This window comes from Plecotus auritus (assembly GCF_963455305.1).
Source record: "Plecotus auritus genome assembly, chromosome: 1".
In the NCBI taxonomy this organism is placed as follows: Eukaryota; Metazoa; Chordata; class Mammalia; order Chiroptera; family Vespertilionidae; genus Plecotus; species Plecotus auritus.
Window position 1 is genome coordinate 143,975,301 of NC_137770.1, and position 21,570 is coordinate 143,996,870.

General features: G+C 39.0%; 1 protein-coding gene across 1 annotated transcript in view; it reads left to right on the plus strand.

Annotated features, from left to right (window-relative positions):
* DNAJC1 (DnaJ heat shock protein family (Hsp40) member C1) overlaps nt 1-21,570 on the plus strand; it is a 252,179-nt gene that overhangs the window by 119,713 nt on the left and 110,896 nt on the right. The window contains exon 8 of the mRNA XM_080646065.1: nt 14,525-14,688. Coding sequence (XP_080502191.1) covers nt 14,525-14,688 — 164 coding nt within the window. The remainder of the gene's footprint in view (nt 1-14,524; nt 14,689-21,570) is intronic.

A 21,570-nucleotide genomic window follows, 5' to 3' on the forward strand; every position in this document is an offset into this window, starting at 1 on the left:
AGATTAGTGGAACCAAGAGCTGGTTCTTTGAAAAGATAAAGAAGATTAACAAACCTTTAACCAGACTCATCAAGAAAAAAAGAAAGAGTACCCAAATAAGTAAAATCAGAAATAAAAGAGGAGAAGTAACACCAAAGAAATATAAAAAATTGTTAGAAAATATTACAAATAATTATATACCAAGAAATTGGACAATCTGGAAGAAATGAATAAATTCTTAGAAACATGCAATCTCCCAAAACTGAATCAGAGAATGTGAATGGACAGATTACAACTAATGAAATTGAAGCAGTAATTAAAACACTTCCAACAAACTAAAGTCTTGGAGCAGATGGCTTGACAGGTGAATTTTACCAAACATTCAAAGAAGAACTAACACCTATTCTTCTCAGACTATTCCAAAATATTCAAGAGAAAAGACTTCTAGCTCACTTAGGAGACCAGCATTATCCTAATTCCAAAACCAGATAAAGACACTATAAAGAAAGAAAATTGTAGGCCAATATCTCTGATGAACATAGATGCTAATATCCTCAACAAAACCGATCCAGCGATACATTACAAAGATCTTATACCATGGGATAAAATGGGATTTATTTTGTGGATCCAAAATTGGTACAATATCTATATCAATAGATGTAGTACACCACAGAAACATGAATGAATGGTAAAAAACACATGACCATATCAATAGATGCAGAAAAAGCATTTGATGAAATTCAGAACCCATTTATGATAAAAACTCTTAGCCAGGTTGCAACAGAGGAAACATACCTCAATGTAATAAAAGGTCATATTTGACAACCCACAGCCAACATCATACTTAATGGGCAAAAACTACAAGCATTTCTCTTAAGATTGAGAACAAGACAGGGATGCCCATTTTTACCACTCTTATTCAACACTAGGGGTCCAGTGCACAAATTCGTGCACCTTGAAAGGAACTGTGGACCACAGGGCTACAGTGGACACTGAGGCGGGTCTTGGCCCATCCTCCGCGCCCCACCCTGCTCCTCCTGCCACGGCCCCCAGTCCCAAGTCTGCCGGCAGCCTCGCTCCTGCTGCTGCTGCTCCTACGCGCTGCCGGCGCCAGCCCGGCTCGCACCCGCTGACAACATGGAGCGATTGGGGCCGGCGCCAACAGCAGGTGTGAGTGGGGCCAGCATCATTAGTGGGTGAGTGGCAGCTGCTTCCCCAGTCGCTCCTCAGGAGCAGGGGTAGGTGGAGAAGCCCTTGGGTGATCAGGGCTGGCAGTTGCCACTTGCACCTACTGAAGGTGCCGAGTGATCGGGACTGGCACTGGACGCTGGCAGTGGCTGTGAGCAGTGGCTCCGCCGCCAGCAGCAGGTGCAAGCGGTGCCGGCACCAGCAGCAGGTGCGAGTGCTGGGCAGGACTGCAAAGTGCGGGAGCAAAAAATTTTCAGTAACCACCAGAGGCTCATCCCAATGACAGCAACCGGTGCCTCGCCTTGGTCTGGTGCCCCCGCTCACCTACTCCACTATTCTGCCATAGCCGATGCCCACCATGTTACGCGCTCTGCCCCCTGCTGCTGACACCTACCATGTTATGCGTGTGCCCCCTAGTGGTCAGCACACATCATAGCAACCAGTTGTTCAGTTGTTTCACTGTTCAGTCTATTTGCATATTAGGTTTTATATATATAGTACTGGAAGTTCTAGCCACAGCAAACAGAAAATAAGAAGAAATAAAGGCACTCAAATTAGAAACAGAGAAGTAAACCTGTCATTTTTTGCTGATGACATGATACTATATGTTATAGAACCCTAAAGATTCTACCAAAAAACTACTGGAATTGACAAATGAATTAAGTAAAGTAGCAAGATACAAAATAAGTATCTGTATATCAGTTGCATTTTTATACATTTTAATGAACTATGAGAAAGAGAAACTAAGGAAACAATTCCATTCACAATTGCTTCCAAAAGAATAAAATACCTAGGAATAAACTAAACCAAAGATATAAAAGACATGTACTGAGAATATCCTAATATATAAAAACCCTGAGTCCGTCATGACTGGAGGCTCGACCAACTGGAAGTCAGTCCTGCAGTCAGCGCTGGGTTGCTGGAGCAACCCAGCACTGACTGCTGCGGCTACAGGCATGGTGACCCAGCACTGACTGCTGAGGGGGCTGCGAATCAGGCCTGGAGAGAGAAGCAGGGTCTGATCCATAGCCTGTGTGGCAGTTGTTGATAAGCACTTGCCTCTCTCTTTCTCTCCGAGCTGGGCCAGCAGCCGCACCTCCATTTCTTCTCCAGGCCTCCACTGGGTCTGCTGATCAGCCCCGCCTTTCTGATCAGGCCCCATTGATAGGCCCAGAGACACTGACTGGCATAGAAACCAACCAATCAGAACCAAATCTGGGTGAACTGTAAGGAGCCAATGGCTGCCTAGGAGGCAGAGCTTTTGACACTGACTGGCATAGAAACTGACCAATCAGAACCAAGTCTGGATCAACTGTGAGGAGCCAGTGGCTGCCTAGGAGGTGGAGCTTTTGACACTGACTGGTATAGTAACCGACCAATCAGAACCAAATTGGCCGGCAGAGGAGGGCAGTTGGGGGAGAGATCAGGTCTGCAGGGGAGGGCAGTTAGGGGTGATCAGACAGGCAGGCAGGTGAGCGGTTAGGAGCCAGCTGGCCCAGATTGCGAGAGGGATGTCTGACTGCCAGTTGAGGCCCAATCCCTGTGGCCAGCAATCGGACATCCCTCAAGGGGTCCCTGATTGGAGAGGGTGCAGTCTGGGCTGAGGGAATCCCCCCACTCCATGCACGAATTTCATGCACCAGGCCACTAGTTATAAGATACTAAAGAAAGAAATTGAGGAAAATTCAAATAAGTGGAAGAATATATCATGTTCATGGATAGTAAGAATTAACATCATTAAAATGATCTTACTAACCAAAGCATTTTATACATTCAATACAATTTCTATCAAGATACCAATGGTGCATTTCACAGAACTATAACAAATATTCAAAAATTTATAAGGAGCCACAAAAGACTTTGAATAGCCACAGCAATTATAAAAAAGAAGACCAAAGTTGGAGGAATCCAAATATGTTATATCAAACTATACTACAAGACCATATTGATAAAACCAGTATGGTACTGGCATAAAAACAGACATATAGATCAATGGAACAGAAATGAAAGCCCAGAAATAAGCCCACACCTTTATAGTCCATATTTGACAAAAGAAAAAATGTACTGTGGAGTATGGATAGCTATTCAGTAAATGATATTGGGAAAATTGGACAGATAAATATATTCAAAAAAAAATGAAACTAAACCACCTTCTTATACTACACACAAAAAAACTCAAAATGGATTAAAGACTTAAATGTTTCTCTTGAAACCGTAAAAATCCTAGAATAACACAGGCTATAAAATCTCACACATTTCTCATAACATTATTTTTTCTGATATATCACCTTGTGCAAGGGAAACAAAAAGAAAAACAAATGTGACTACATCAAACTAAAACATTTTTACACAAAATAAAAAGCTTTTGTACAGCAAAAGAAACCATCAGCAAAACAACAAGAAAGCCCACTGCATGGGAGAACATAATTGTCAATGTTATCACTGATAAGGGTTTAATCTCCAACATTTACAGGGAACTCATACAATTTAACAAAAGGAAGATAAACAATCCAATCAAAAAATTGGCAACAGATAGATAATTTTCTAAAGAGGACATAAGGAAGGCCAAGAGACGTGAGAAAACATGCTCAGAGTCACTAATCATCCGAGAGATGTAAATCAAAACGACAGTGAGATACCATCTCACACCTGTCAGAATGGCTATCATCAACAAATCAACAAATGACAAGTGCTGGTGAGGATGCAGAGAAAAAGGACCCCTTGTACACTGCTGGTGGGAATGCAGTCTGGTGTAGCCACTGTGGAGAACAGTATGGAGTTTCCTCAAAAAACTAAAAATGGAACTCCCATTTGACCCAGTGATCCCACTTCTAGGAATATATCCCAAGAAACTAGAAACACCAATCAGAAAGGATATATGCACCCCTATGTTCATAGCAGCACAATTCACAATAGCTAAGATTTGGAAACAGCCTAAGTGCCCATCAGCAGATTAGTGGATTAAAAAACTGTGGTACATCTACACAATGGAATACTACGCTGCGTAAAAAAAGAAGGAATTCTTACCATTTGCAACAGCATGGATGGAAATGGAGAGCATTATGCTAAGCAAAATAAGCCAGTCAGAGAAAGATAAATATCAAGTGATCTCACTCATTTGTGGAATATAATGAACAACAAAAACGGATGAACAAAAACAGATCCAGAGACAGAGAAGCATCGATCAGACCATAAAACCTCAGAGGGAAGGTAGGAGAGAGTGGAGGTAAGGGGGAGAGATCAACCAAAGGACTTGTATGCATGCATATAAGCCTAACCAATGGACACAGACAACAGGGGGGTGAGGGCATGAGTGGGGGATAGGAGGGCAGTGGGGAGATAAAGACACATATGTAATACCTTAATCAATAAATAAAAAATAAATAAATAAATGAAAAATAAAATAATAAACATTTTTGACCGCAAAGGAAATCAGCAAAATGACAAGACAACCACTCAATGGGAGAACTAGATGTATATTCGTCAATAATACATCTTATAAGTGGTTAATTTCTAAAATTTATAAAGAACATATACAATTCAACTAAAAAAAAAAATAACAAAAAACAGCAGCAATCCAAATAAAAAATGGGCAAAGGTTCTGAATAGAGGACATAGTAGATCGTCAATGGACATATGAAAAAAGATACTCAGTGTCACTAATTATCAGACAGATGCAAATTAAAACCACAGTGAGATGTCACCTCACACCTGTCAGGATGGCTATCATCAACAAACAACAATTGTTGGCAAGACTGTGGAGAGAAAGGAACCCTTATGCACTGTTGGTGGGAATACAGATAGGTGCAGCCACTGTGGAAAGCAGTATGGAGTTACCTCAGAAAATTAAAAATGGAACTGTCTTATGACCCAGCAATTCCACTTCTGGGAATATATCCAAAGAAGAATAAAATACTAATTCCAAAGCATATATGAACCCCTATTTCATTGCAGCATTATTTACAATAACCAAGATTTGGAAACAGCCCAAGTGTCCATCAGTAGCTGTGTTACATTTACACAATGGAATACAACTCGGCCATAAAAAATAAAGAAATCTTACTTTTTGCAAAAGCATGGATGGACCTGGAGAATATTATGCTAAGTGAAATAAGTCGGACAAAGACAAATACCATATCATATCCCATATGTGGGATCTCATGAACAAAATAAACTAACAAAGTAGAAACAGACACTTAGATAGAGAACAGACTGACAGCTGTAGAGGGGAAAAGGTTGGAATCTAGGTGGAAAAGGTGAAGGGTATCCTGGCCGTGTGGCTCAGTTGGTTGGAGCTTCATCCCATATACCAAAAGGTTGCGTGCTCATTTTCCAGTCAGGACACCTACCTATGTTGTGGGTTGGATCCTGTCGGGCGCATTTGGGAGGCAACAGATTGATAATTTTCTCTCCTATCAATGTTTCTCATTCTCTCTCCCTTTTATATCCATAAAACATATACTCAGATGAGGATTTTTAAAAAGAAAGAAAAAAAAAGGTGAAGGGATTTAAGCAAAGGGGGAAAAACTCAGATACAGACAACAGTGTGGTGATTACAAGAGGGGAAGTAGGTAGGGGGATTTAGAAGAAAGTAAAGGGGAAATAAATGGTGTTGGAAGAAGAGTTGACTTTGTTTGGTGAACGTACAACACAACATACAGGTATAGAATATATAGGATTTTATATCTGAAACCTATATAATTTTATTAATCAGGGTCACCCCAATAAACTCAATAAAAATAAATTTAAATAAATAAATTGATTGTAAAGGTTAAAATTTGAATAGACAAAAGGGGGTAGGAAAGATAGAAGAAAAACTTGTTATTTCCTTTACCTTTTTCTTTGTACTATATATGATTTAAGAACAAAATCAAGTAATCAAAACCTACTGCCAAATACTTCTTTTATATCTGCAGACATTATAATTTAAAACATGAATTAAGTTTTCTTTTTGTTCTGTGGTCCCCATTGCATGCCCAATGATGGATCTAAGTAGGGGTGCCAAAGGGACCCCAGCAGTCTCCCTGTCAGCCACCATCCTGCTGGTTTTTACAGCCCAAAGTTATGGGGACTTCTTCCCAACACTGGAACCCTGGGCTGGGTCCTGGTGTGGAGCTGGGACCCTTTGCTCCTCACAGGAGGCCTCCTCAGCCAAGATATCCTCCCGCCCCCGATTGAAAACATACCACACATGAGTGTCAGACCAGCCAGTTCCATGCCACCGCCCCTCCTACCAGTCTTAATGTGCTTTCTTCTTTACTTCTATAATTGTAGGACTTTCATTCAGCCAGATTTCAGGGGGTTCTGAATGATGGTGGTTCTGAATTTTAGTTGTAATTTTGATGTGGTTGTGGGAGGGTGCAAGTACTGGTGTTTACGTATGCTACCATCTTGGTTCCTCTATCTGAATCTTTAATATTGAACCAGACTTGCATCCCTGTAGTAAATACCACGTGGTCATTGTGTATGTGTGTTTTTTTGTTTGTTTGTTTGTTTTTTTAATATATATTGCTCAATTCCACTTGCTAATATTTTGGAGATTTTTGCTTCTATATTCATGTGAGATATTGATTTATAGTTTCCTCTTTTTGTACTGTCTTTGTATTATTTTAGTATCAGGGTAATACTAGCATCATATAATGAACTGGGAAATATTCCCTCTTTTCTGAGAGAAACTGTAGAATTACTGTTAATTCTTTAAACATTTCATTAGCAAATTATCTAAGCCTGGATATTTATTTTCTCAGAGTTTGTAAATTACACATTGAATTACCTTTATAGGGCTTTTTAAATGTCTATTTCATGTATCTGTTTCATGGATGAGTTGGGGTAGTTACTATATTTCAAGCAATTGGTTGATTTCTTCTAAATTGTCAAATTTATGTATAGGGTTTTTCCTAATGTTCAGTTATTGTCCTTTTGATATCTGCATGTCTTATAGCAATTTTTCCTATTTCACTGCTGATATTGGTATCTTTTGTTTTCTCCCCTTTTCCTTTGTCAGTTTTGCAAAATGTTTATCAGTTTTATTGATCTTTTCAAAGAACCATTTACTTGTATCATTTATTTTTCTCTATTGCTTTTGTTTTCCATTGCATTCATTTTTCTTATTTTCATTATTTTGTTCCTTCTGCTTGTTTAGATCTTTTGATTTTTTGTTTTTCTTTTTAAAAAATATTTTTATTTCAGAGAGGAAGGCAAGAGAGAGAAAAACAGCAATGATGAAAGAGTATCATTGATTGGCTGCCTCCTGCACACCCCCTACTGGGGATCTGCCAGGGTTCTTTTCCCAGTCTTACAAAGGGTTCGGTAATCTGGAGAAAGGGGCTGATGCGTAGATTCAAGAAGGAGTCCATAGACAAAAGATAATTTTGAAAGGCATTGGGGGTCAGAGGACCTTCAGCTAAAGGAGCTAGAAGCCTTACCCTTGTCTAAGGACCCTGTGGTATTTATTAACACAATTTGTCCTAAGGCAAGGTGGAGATAATACACTTCAAAGGGTAGGGTATCAAAGGGTATTGTCAGTTTGGGGAATAGCCTACAGCTGTTCAGGTGTTTGGCCAACAGGAGGCAATAATATGCAGATTTAAGATTCTCTGAGCTGTCTGGCAGCAAGCGATTATCCTATTCAGGTTTGGGGGAGATGCTGTTTAGCCATTCCAACAGGTAATTACATTTGTGGCTCACCCTTGTTGAGCCGCCCAAGCTTCAACCTTTTGGTGAAACTCTTGTAATTATGACATGTTGGAATTGGTTCCTGGCAGGGATCAAGCTTACAGCCCAGGCATCAAACTTTGATCTCCTGGTTCATAGGCTGATGCTCAACCACTGAGCAACACCGGCTGGGCTGTTTGTTTCTTGATGTGGAAGCTTAGATTATTGACTTGAGGTTTTTCATCTTTTTTTAATGTAAGCTTTTAGCACTATAAATTTTACTCATAGCACCATTTTGGTATGTCTCACATGTTTTTATAAATTATATTATTTAATTCAGTTTGTCTTTTTTTATCTTGAGATTTCCTCTTCGATACATGAATTATTTAGAAATATGTGGTTTAATTTCCAAGTCTTTGAGGATTTTCCGATTATTTTTCTGTTACTGATTTCTAGCTTGGTTCTATTTTCATCAGAAAGCTCACCCTGTATGATTTCAGTTCATTTAAATTTGTTGGGGTGTGTTTTAGTATACATTTTATAAGCATTTGAAATGTGTATTCTGCTGTTGTTGAATAGAGTATTATATAAATACAAATTATATCTAGTTGGATGATGGTATAGTTGACTTATTCTAAATATTTGTGGATTTCTGTTTAGATATCCTATCAATTGTTGAGAGAGGGATGTTGAAGTCTTTGAAAGTAATTGTGATTTTTTTTCTATTTCTTCGTTTCTGTCATTTTCACATCATGTATTTGGCAGCTCTGTTGTTTGTTGCATACATACACTTAGGACTGCTATGTCTTCTTGGTGGCTTGACATTTTTTAAAATCATTATATAATGTTTTTACCTTTGGTTCATAGTCTGCTTACCTGATATTAATATAGCTACTACTACTGCTTTCTTTTAGTTAATATTTGTATATTTGTATAGTGTGTCTTTCTCAATCTTTTTACTTTCAAACATCCATATTGTTATATGTGAAGTAAGTTTCTTGTAGATAGTATATACATAGGTCACAATATTTTATCCACTGTATAAATCTCTGTTTTAATTGGACTATGTAGACCATTTGCATTTAATGTAATTATTGATATGTTAAGGCTTAAGTCTGCCATTTTAATTTTTGTTTTCTCTTTGTTCTCTCTCTTTTTCATTTCCCTGTTTTCTTTTTCCTGATTCTTTGTGGGTTACTTGAATATTTTTTTAGAATTCTATTTGGATTTATTTATAGTTTGTTTAGTGTATCACTTTGTATAACTTTTTTAGTGGGTGCTCTAGGTATATATTAAATATACATAACTTATACATCTACTGTTGTCCACAGTTTACCATTTCAAGTGATATGTAGAAGCATTTCCTCCCTTAATCCTTCCCACTTATAATTGTCTTACGTATTTTCTTTACATATATTGAATGTTATTGTAATTCAGCTGTGAAGCATAACTTAGAAAACTGAAGAGGAGGAGGAAAACTCTATTGTGTTAACCCATATTTTTATATTTCTCTTATTTTTTCTTTTTCCTATTTTTTTAAAAAAATTTTTTATTCTTTTCTTTTTGGAGAATTTCCTTTAGCCATTATCAGACAGGTCTCCTGGTAACAAATTTTCTTAGTTTTCCTTCATCTACAGTTATCTTGGTTTTCCCTTTGTTCCTGAAGGATATTTTCACTAGACACAGAATTTTTTTTTTTTAACTAAAACCTCTTTTTTTAATGTCTTTTTAAATTGATTTTTAGAGACAGGAAGGGGAGAGAAACATCAATAATGAGAGAAAAACAACCAGCTGCCTCCTACACTCCCCCTACTGGGGATTGAGTCTGCAACCTGGGCTTATGCCCGGACCCAAAATCAAATCGGTGACCTCTTGGTTCCTGAGTCTATACTCAACCACTGAGCCACACTGACTGGGCTCACTAGATACAGAATTTTTTTAAAATATATTCTTATTGATTTCAGAGAAGAGGGGAGAGGGAGAGAGAAATAGAAACATCAATGATGAGAGAGAATCATTGATCGGCTGCCTCCTGCATGTCCCCTACTGAGGATTGAGCCCGCAACTCGGGCATGTGCCCTTGACCAGAATCAAACCCAGGACTCTACAGTCTGCAGGCCGATGCTCTATCCAGTGAGCCAAACCAGCTAGGCTAGATACAAAAGTTTAAGTTAACAGTTCTTTACTTTCAGCATTTGAAAATGTTGTGCCACTTCACTCTGGCTACATGTGTTTGCATACAAATTCTATTGTCATTTGAATTGCTTTTCCTCCACAGGTAAGGTTTCATTTCTCTCTTGCTACTTTTAAGATCTTTTTCTTTTCGTATTTTTTTTTTGCTGTTGACTTTTTATTTCTTTATTTATTTTAAGAGTGTTTCTTATTGCTTGTCAAAACATTTTTATATGGCTGCTTTAAAATCCTAGTCAGATCATTTGGGTATCTTTTTCATCTTGTTGGCATCTGTTGATTTTCTTTTCATTCAAATTGAGATATTCTTGATTCTTGATATGATGAGTATTTTTTATTAAAACTTGTACATTTGGGGCATTATAAGACTCTGGATCTTATTTAAATATTTTCTTTTTCCTGATGTTCTCTGACAAAGCTCTAGTAGAAGAAGGACAAGGTTGCTGCCCTGTTATGGTCAGGTAGGGGTGGGAGTCCAGGTTCCCTTCATGGCCTGTATTACAGCTGAGGGAGAGTACTTGTGAATACTCAGGGTGGGTAGGTATGGGCGTTCCTGCTTGTCAGTAGGCCTCCACTGATAACATCCTGGCTGGGATAGGCAAGAATGTCTACTCACTGCTCCCCACCTGGCTTCTGAAATGGGGTGGGGGGAAGAATGGGGGTTGCCTCATTGCTGCTGGGCAGCTGTGAAAGCCCTGAGTGTCCTCTCTGCTTCCTCTGCAACCATCCTGGAAGGGCAGGGTAGGGACACCTCATTTTCCTTGGATGGATATGGAAATCCAGGCTACTCACTTGTTCTCTACTGACTCTGCAGGGAAAGGTGGTCCTCATTACCTCTCAGCAGGGATGAAAGTCTGGCTTCCTACGACTTCTCCTACCTCACCCTGGTGGGAAGACTGTGGTGCCTTGTTACCGCCTCACAGTGGCAGGAGTCTGGGCTTCCCATTAGCCTTGCTGGCATGGGAAGGGTTTTGTCAGTTCTTCTTACCTGAAGTAGAATGGCTGTTATCTAAAAGTTCTGTTTTGGTTGTTTTTTCCTTTTCTTAATTTCCTTTTTGTTTTGGTCTGGGATGTATGAGGCAAAAAACAAACAAACAACTCACCACCTTGGTGTTCATTGAGTCCTGCCATACCTAGCTGGTCTATCTTCTCTCCAATATTCAGAATCATGTTGTGTTTGTTTCATGCAAAAATTTAGGACTAAAAAAAAATTTCGACTTTTTGCTTTTCTTAGTGGGATGACTGTGGAAAAGTATTTCTCCATTTTTCCAGAACTAGAAGTTTTGTACTACTTTTTTAAAGTGATTTTTAAATGCTTATTTAAAAAGACATCGAACACTTGTAATGGTGATGAAACACCTCAGAAATAAATACAAACAACCAAATTTATTTACTTCTTTTTCATAAGTGGTTCTCTATAAACAGACAAAATTAATTCTTATGAGATGGTTTCTTATTTATGTGGGCTGTCCCTTAGCAGTTCTTTGTTCAAAATAAAATAAAAAATTGAGAGAAGCTGAGTAATGTGACAGGCTTCTTCATGTGGAGTCAATTTTATGGCTTCTTCTTTTCTAAAAACGTTTTCAAAAACAAAAACCTAGCCCTGGCCAGTTTGGCTCAATGAATAGAGCGTCGGCCTATGGACTGAAGGGTCCCAGGTTCGATTGCAGTCAAGGGCACATACGTGGGTTGCGGGCTCAATCCCCAGTAGGGGTCATGCAGAAGGCAACTGATCAATGGTTCTCTCTCATCATCATTGATGTTGCCATCTCTCTCTCCCTCTCCCTTCCTCTTTGAAATCAATAAAAATATATATTTTTAAAAACAAAAAAACCTGGCCTTCTATTTGGGCTTGTATGGTACTCTGGTGATACTGGATGTGATTGTTGATACGTTTGTACCAAATTCACATGTCATTTAAGTTACTAATTTCCTGTTATGGTTGTCAGGGTTTGTTGTGGGGGTTTTTTAAGTCAGCAAATCAAAAGCCTGCAAATATTAAGGTATTGAAGCAATATAAAATAAAATATAATAGTAGATTCCACATAATTTCTAATTAAGGTAATATTCTTTCTAAACAGAACTGTTTCCCACAGCACTATATTCTTAACTAGTGGCCTGGTGCACGGAATTCATGCGTAGAGGGGGGTTCCCTCAGCCAGCCTTCATCCTTTCCAATTGGGGACCCCTGGGAGATGTCCGACTGCCAGTTTAGGCCCGATCCCACAGGGTTCAGGCCTAAACCCGCAGTCGGGCATCCCTCTTGCAATCCGGGATCGCTGGCTCTTAGCTGCTCACCTGCCTGCCTGCCTGATCACCCCTAACTGCCCTCCCCTGCCAGCCTGATATCGCTCCCAACTGCCCTCCCCTGCAGGCCTGATCTCACCACCAACTTCCCTCCCCTGCTGGCCAATTTGGTTCTGATTGGTCGGTTTCTATGCCAGTCACCGTCAACAGCTCCGCCTCTTAGGCAGCCATTGGCTCCTCACAGTTCACCCAGATTTGGTTCTGATTGGTCAGTTTCTATGCCAGTCAGCATCTTCAGGCCTATATCCGGGCCGTATCAGAGAGGCGGGGCTGATCAGCAGCCCCTGTGGAGGCCCAGGGAGAAACAGAGGCGCAGCTGCTGCTGAAGCCTGAAGAGAAAGAGAGAGGCAACGGCTGATCAACAGCTGCCACGGAGGCTGTGGATCAGACCCTGCCTCTCTCTCCAGGCCTCTTTCCGGGCATGATACACAGCCCCCTTGGCAGTCAGTGCTGGGTCTCTGTGCCTGCACCAGCAGCAGTCAGTGCTGACTGCAGGACTGACTTCTGGTGTTCAGTCGGGTTTTTGGTTGGTTGTTACGGACCCTGGGTTTTTATATATTAGGATGTACATTAATTTTGGCCTTTTTTTCTGTTGGGCTGTTTATCCCCTTGATACTTTATAGTCTGTTTATCAATCTTTTGTTTGTACTTTGACATGTAGAAGTTCTTTACAAATCTATTATTTCTCTCTTGATTTGTTATTCTATCTTTTATCTTTTTTATCGCAACTGGGTTTCTAGTTAAGATTTCCTTTCTTTAAATAGTACAAGTAGTATTTTAGATTTCTCATCGCAAGATTTTTATTGTTTTGGTATTAAGTCGTCTATCTACCTGGGATTTATTTTTGTATGTGTCTTAGTTGTTATTTTTTCAAATTGATATTCAGTTGTGCCAGCATCATTTATTAAATCCTTTTCCCACTGAATTGAAATATTTATAGGTTCTCTTTTCTCATCCAGGATTTTGTCTATTCCTATGCCCATAAATTTTATTAAGTTATAGTACATGCAAGCACACACACACACACAGGATGGTAAAGATATGGTTATAAGGCTGTGTGATTTTGACAGTAGTAATTAAGAATGTAGTTGCTTCTCAATGTTAACTCTCTAATCAAAATGGGACTTAATGAAGAGGCCAGTTGATAACTAGCTATTGATAACTACCCCTGATGCTGCCAGATTAAGTTTGCCTTTGTAAATATTGAAAAGATAAATGTATACCATTTTGTGCCAGATACTTTGATAGGGGGTATATATTTCTTTTTTACATCAAATTTATGAGGTTAGATTTAGCTTTCTTTTACAGATCAGAAAATGACACTTGATCAAATAGTTAAGTTACTTGCCCAATATTTAACTATTAGGTGGTAAAGGTAGGATTAAAACACTAATGACCAGGCTTTTTCAATTGTGCCAGAAATGAAATGTTTCATGTAAAGTACTTTTTTCCCAGTTTTTAAAATTTTTATTTTTAAATTACAGTTTACATTCAATGTTATTTTGTATTAGTTTCTGGTGTACATCATAGCAGTTATATAATAATATAGTTCACGAAGTGTTCCCCCAGTATTTCAGGTATCCACCTGGCATGCATAGTTATTACAGCATTGTTGACTATATTCCCTGTGCTTTACTTTATGTCCCTATCATAACTACCAATTAGTACTTCTTAATCCTTTCACCTTTTTCACCCAGCCCCCTAATGGCCCTCCCTTCTGGCATTCATCAGTCTGTTCTCTGTATCTATAAGTCTGTTTCTATTTTGTTTGTTCATTTATTTTATTCTTCGGATTCCACATATAACTGAAATCATAGGGAAAGTACTTTGAAAACTAAAGATGTATACAAATTGATATGATGATTATATCATCATCAGCATCTCTGGGGATTTTGTTTTGGTTTTTATTGATTTGAGAGAGAGAAACATCAATTTGTTGTTTCACTTATTTATGCATTCATTGGTTGCTTTTTGTTTGTGCCTGACTGGGAATCGAACCCACAACCTTGGTGTATCAGGATGATGCTCTAACCAACTGAGCTACCTCACCAGGGCCTCTAAGTTTTATTTTAAAACAATGCATGCAGTGGAAAATGCACACTAAAACCTATAGCTAAATAGTTTGATGGAAAATAGGTGTTCTTTCAAGATATAGTCTATGAATAAAATATTAAAAATTATTTTTGTTCTTTTAAACATATTTTAGAGCCGAAGAAAGTTAAAGTAAAAAAACCAAAACCAGAATTTCCTGTGTATACGCCTTTGGAAAGTGCATATATTCAATCATATGATCATGGAACTTCTATAGAAGAAATTGAGGAACAAATGGATGATTGGCTGGAAAACAGGAACAGAACACAGAAAAAACAGGTAAATAAGCTTTTCAAAATTTATTTTGTGTCAAATACATGCAGACAAATACATTAAATATAGATATACAGCTACATATCTCAGTGAGCTCAGTGATCTATCACTAGAGAACCAAGTTAACCATTGCCAAGATCAAGAAATAGAACATTGCTATTATTCACAGTGGCCAAGACATAGAAACAACCAAAGTGTCTTTTGATTGATGATTAAATAAAGAAGATGTGGTACATATATGCAATAGAATACTACTCAGCCATAAGAAAAGATGAAATACTGCCATTTGCCATAACATGGATGGATCTTGAGAATATTATGCTAAGCATACTAAGCAAAATAAGTCAGACAGAACGACTTAAGAATCATAATGATTTCACTCATAAAACTGAAGGGAACAAATGAATAAACAAGACATATAAAACCTCATAGTTACAGCCATCAGTAGTTACCAAAGGGAAGGGGGGCTGGTGGGGAGGGGTGTTGTAAATTGTAAGTAGGGTCAAATATATGATGATGGAAGGAGATTTGGCCAATGCCATATACAGATGATGTGTCATAGAATTGTACACTGCAAACCTATATAATTTTATTAACCAACTAGAGGCCCAGTGCATGAATTTGTGCAACAGTGGGGTCCCTTGGCCTGGCCTGCAGGATCAGGACCAAACCAGCTCTCTGACATCCCCCAAGAGATCCCAGATTGTGAGAGGGCGCAGGCCAGGCCGAGGGACCCCACCGGTGCACGATCAGGACCAGGGAGGGACGCGGGAGGTTGGCCAACCGGTGAGGGACCACGGGAAGGCTCCAGGGCATGTCTGGCCCGATCGGCTGGACCCCAGCAAACCTACTGGTTGGAGCATCTACCCCCTGGTGGTCAGTGCACATCATAGCGACTGGTCGACCGGTCGACTATCTGCCCCCTGGTGGTCAGTGCATGTCATAGCGAGCAGTTGAGTGGCCTTAGCATATCATTAGCATATTACGCTTTGATTGGTTGAATGGACAACTGGATAACCGGACACTTAGCATATTAGACTTTTATTACATAGGATGTCACCCCAATTAAAAAAGAAAGAGAGAGAGAAAGAAGGGACGGAGGGAGGGAACATTTCCAGTACACAGAAGTCTTACTCATTCTTCCTCCTTTGGCCCATGAGCCAGGAGGTCACAGTTTGATTCACTACTTTCCTTTTCTCCCAGCTAGATATCTATTAGCCTGACTTCTAACATCATAGATTAGTCTTTCCTGTTGTTTGAATTTTATAAATGGAAACATCCTTCATCAATTCAGGCTGCTATAACAAGAATATAATAGATTGGGTAGCTTAAAGAACAAACATTTATTTCTCATAGTTCTGAAGATTGAAAAGTCCAAGATCAAGGCATCAGCAGATTTGGTGTCTGGAGAGGGTGCTCTTCCTAATTCATAGACAGTAGTTTTCTTGCTCTGTCCTTATATGGCAGAGGAGGTGAGAGAGGTCTCTTTTGCAAGGTCACTTATTTCACTTACGAGGGCATATCACAATGGGAGTTATGATTTGAGGGGAACACAAACATTCCATTCAGAGCACATGCCATATGTAATTTTCCATCTACTTTCCTCTATTCAATATAATATTTGTGAGACTCATTCATTATTGTGTATAGCAGTGGGTTATTCATTTTTATTGCTATATAGTAGACCATTTAGAAATATATACAGCACAAATTATTTTTTTGTTGGAGATTTACATTGTTTCTAGTTTTTGGCCACAAAATAATTTCCTGTGAATATTATTATACTTTTAATACATTTTATAAAAAATGTAAATTTTTATTTTTGGAGTTATGTTGCAGGGTCAATTTCAGTAAATACTTCTAAACAAGTTTTTTTAAAATGTTTGTATCAGTTTCTACTTAAGCAGCATGATATGAAATTTCTAGTTACTCTACATCCTTGCCAGTAATGGTCAAGTCTTTTATATTTTAGCCATTATGGTAAGTTATGTAGAGATATCTAATTATGTTTCAATTTGCATATTCTTTGATTAATAAGATTGAGTTTATTAAACACTGATATCCTCCTATACACAGAGCCTTTTCAAGTCTTTTTGTACTAGGTTGCCTGTATTTGTTCATACTGATTTGTAAAGAGTTCTTTTTATATTTCAGAAGTGACTCTTGCATATATTTCCTCCTTCTGGCTTGCTCTTTTACTCTCTTAATGGTATCTTTTGATTATCAGAATTACTAATTTTAATAATCAATCTTTTCCTTTTCTTTATTTGGTGTTTTTTGTGTTGTGTTTAAGAAATATTTTCCTATCTCAAAATAAAGGTATTTTCATCCTAGCTGGTTTTGCTCAATGGATAGAGCGTCGGTCTGTGGACTGAAGGGTCCTGGGTTTGATTCCAGTCCAGGGCACATGCCCGGGTGGCAGGCTTGATCCCCAGTAAAGGGCATGTAGGAGGCAGCCAGTCAATGATTCTATCTCATCATTGATGTTTTCATCTCTCTCCCCTCTCCCTTCCTCTCTGAAATCAATAAAAATATATTTTAAAATAAATAAATAAAGATACTTTCAGGTCCTTCTAGAAGCTTTAATATTCTACTTTTTACATTTAAGATCAGTTATCCCTGGAGTTGATTTTTGTGTTGGGGGTAAAGTAATGATCAAGTTTAATTTTTTCCCAAAAGTTTTTCATACCAATTTACCCAATACCAATTAATAAAAAGACTGCATCCTACAGCTCTACAAATATGTCCGTTTTTTCATAAAAGTCCCCATTACCATATGTTTCTATTTCCATACTTTTCATTTTGTTCCACTAATCCCGTGGTCGGCAAACTGCGGCTCACGAGCCACATGCGGCTCTTTGGCCCCTTGAGTGTGGCTCTTCCACAAAATACTACGGCCTGGGCGAGTCTATTTTAAAGAAGTGGTGTTAGAAGTTTAAGTTTAAAAAATTCGGCTCTCAAAAGAAATTTCAATCGTTGTACTGTTGATATTTGGCTCTGTTGACTAATGAGTTTGCTGACCACTGCACTAATCTACTTGTCCATTCTTGTGCTGATACCATAGAGTTTTCACTACTGTGCCTTCATAATAGATATCTGGTACAGTAATTTTCCAGCTTTGTTTTCCTTCTATAAGATTGCCACTTTATATTTTTGTATAAATTTTTAAAGTAACATCATTTTCCACAAATTATTCAGGTGCCATGTTCACTTTGAATTACATTGAGCATATAGATCAATTTTGAAAGAATTGGCATTCATACAGCATTGACTCTACAACCGATGAGTAAATCCATTTATTTAAATCTTTTAAAAAATTTAATGCATTGCAGCTTATTATCCATATATATGTAAAGCCAGGGGCCATCACAAACAAAACAAACAGACGAACTGCTGGACAGGCTGCATGGGGCGACCAGTCCGGCAGGGGGGTTAGTGAGGGACGACCAAACAACTGAACAGCAGGCTGCATGGGGCGACCAGGCCAGCAGGGGGGTTAGTGAGGGACGACCAAACGACTGAACAGCAGGCTGCATGGGGCGACCAGGCCAGCAGGGGGGTTAGTGAGGGACGACCAAACGACTGAACAACAGGCTGCGTGGGACAACCAGGCCAGCAGGGCGGGCAGTGAGGGATGACCAAATGACTGAACAGCAGGCTGCATGGGGTGACCAGGCCGGCAGGGGGGTTAGTGAGGGATGACCAAACGACTGAACAGCAGGCTGCATGGGGTGACCAGGCCGGCAGGGGGTGGGGGGAGTCAATGAGGGACAACCAAATGACTGAACAGCAGGCTGTGTGGGGCAACTAGGCTGGCAGGGGGGGGGCAGTTGGGGGTGATTAGGCTGGGGGGCAGTTGGGGGCAACCAGGCCAGCAGGGGGGGGGCAGTTAGGGATGACCAGGCCAGCGGGGGGAGCAGTTGGGGGCGATCAGGTCAGCAGGCAGATGCAGTTAGGGGCGACCAGGTTGGCGGGAGGGGGGCAGTGAGGGGTGACCTGTCCAGCAGTGGGGGGCAGTTAGGGTCAACCAGGCCAGCAGGGGGGGGCAGTAAGGGGCAACCAGACTGGTGGGAGGAGCAGTTGGGGCAATCAGGCCGGTTAGATATCAGGGAAGAGGCAGTTAGAGGTGATCAGGTTGGTAGTGGGGGCAGTTAGGGGCGATCAGGCAGGCAGGCAGGCAGGTGAGCAGTTAGGAGCCAGCGGTCCTGGATTGTGAGAAGGATGTCCGACTGCCGGTCTAGGCCTGATCCTGGGGATCATCCCCCAAGGGGTCCCGGATTGGAGAGGGTGCAGGCTGGGCTGAGGGGACCCTCTCCCCACCCCCATGCACAAATTTTGTACACCGGGCCTGTGTACATATTACACATTTTTTTCTTGGATTTATTTCTGGGTATTTAGTGTTTTTAGATGGCTTTGTGTATGATATTCTTACTTAAGTTTCACTTTCTACTATGCTTGGTATATAGAAATACAGTTGATTTTTGTATCTAACAATCTTGCTAAATTTTAAAAATTCTAATCGTTTCTCTGAATATTATGTGTTTTTTCTCTTTTGTGCTAAGAATCTCCAATACATGTAGACTAGGAGTGATGATAGGCATCCTTGTTTCTTTTTACATGTCAAAAAAGGCTTCATCTATAAATTTTTTATAATATTTTAAAATACATTTTTATTCATTTTAAAGAGAGTAAGGGAGAGGGCTAGAAGATAGAAACATTGATGAGAGAAATATCAATTGACTGCCTCCTGCATGCCCCCGCTACTGGAGATCGAGCCTGCAACCGAGGCGTGTGCCCTGACCGAGAATCAAACTGTGACCTCCTGGTTCATGGGCCAATGCTCAACTACTGAGCCACACTGGCCAAGCCATCTATAAATTTTTTCTGGTTAATCATTAAAATTACTTGTTGAACTTCTTTCACCACAATAAGTCTAGCTGACATACAGTCACCATACATAGTTACAAAAAATGTGTGTGTAATAAGAACCTTTAAGATTTACTTTGCTAGCAACTTTTAACTATGCCAGTGGTCAGCAAACTTATTAGTCAGCAGAGCCAAATATCAACAGTACAACGATTGAAATTTCTTTGGAGAGCCAAATTTTTTAAACTTAAACTTCTTCTAACGCCACTTCTTCAAAATAGGCTCACCCAGGCCGTGGTATTTTGTGGAAGAGCCACACTCAAGGGGCCAAAGAGCCGCATGTGGCTCGCGAGCCGCAGTTTGCCGACCACTGAACTATGCCATACAGTAATAGTAACTTGTTACATGCTGTACATTACATTGCCATGACTTGTGTTTTTTATAACTGTAGGTTTGTTCCTTTTGATCCCCTTCAGTCAGTTCACCCACCCCCACACCCCATCTCTGATTAGCAGCAATATGTTTGCTTTATCTGTGAGCTTAGACTTTTTTTTTTTTTAGATTCCACTAAAAATGTGAGGTCATTTGGGAGATCATATAGTATTTGTCTTTCTCTAATTTATTCTACTTAGCATAATACCCTTTAGGACCATCTATGTTGTGGCAGATGATAAATTTCATTCTTTTTTGTGGCCAAGTAATATTCCACTATATATATATATATATATATATATATATATATATATATATATATATATATATATATATCACAATTTCTTTGTCCATTCATCCATTGATGTACATTTAGGTTGTTTTCTAAGGTTAAGTGCTGTAGATAATGCTGCAGTGAACATGGGGGTGCATGTATCTTTTTCAGTTGTATTTTTGTTTTCTTCAAATAAATGCCCAGAAGTGGGATTGCTGGGTCATATGATAGTTCTATTTTTAATTTCAGCCACTGTTTTCCATAGTGACTGCACAATTTGCAATCCCACCAAAGTACCAGAGGATTCCCTTTCTCCACATCGTCAACATTTGTTTGTTGATTTATTGATGATAACCATTCTTGTAGGTGTGAGGTAATATCTCATTATAGTTTTATATTATATTTCCCTTATGATTAGTGATTCTGAGCATTTTCTTTTACGTCTTTTGGACTCTACAGAAATATCTGTGTGGGTCCTCTGCCCATTTTTTAATCAGATTGTGTTTTTGGTGTTAAGTTTTATGAGTTCTTTATATATTTTTAATATCCCTTAATGGGTATCATTGGTGAATATCTTCTTCCATTCAGTAGGTTGTCTTTTTGTTTTGTCGATGGTTTCATTTTCTGTGCAAAAACTTTTAAATTCAATTTAGCACCATTTGTTTATTTTTTCTTTGTTTCCCTTGTCCAGGGAGACATATCCAAAAACATATTGCTAAATACTATGTCACAGAGTTTTAAGGAGATAGTCTTTACCTCGTTGTATATTCTTGCATCCTTTTTCATAGATTAGATTAGGTGTGGGTTTATTTCTGGGCTGTCTCTTCTCTTTCATTGGTCTATGTGTCTGTTTTGATGCCAGTACCATGCTGTTTTGATTACTATAGCCTTGTAGTTTGATATTAAGTAGTGTGATACCTCAAACTTTGTTCTTTTTTGTCAAGATTACTTTGGCTATTAGCAGTCTTTTGTGGGGGTTTGTTTGTTTGATTGATAGATTGATTGATTTTTAGAAATTTTATAATTATTTGTTCATTGGTATTTTAATAGGAATTGCTCTGAATCTGTAGATTGTTTTGGGTAGTGTGAACATTTAACAATGTTAATTCTTCTTATCTGAACAAAGCTTATTATTTATTTGTAAATTCAATATCTTTTGTACTTTTCTGCTTACAGGTCTTTTACCTCCTTGGTTAAATTTTTTCCTAGATATTTTTTAAAATATATTTTTATTGATTTCAGAGAAAGGAAGGGAGAGATAGAAACATCAATGATGAGAGAGAATCATTCATTGGCTGCCTCCTGCATACCCCCTA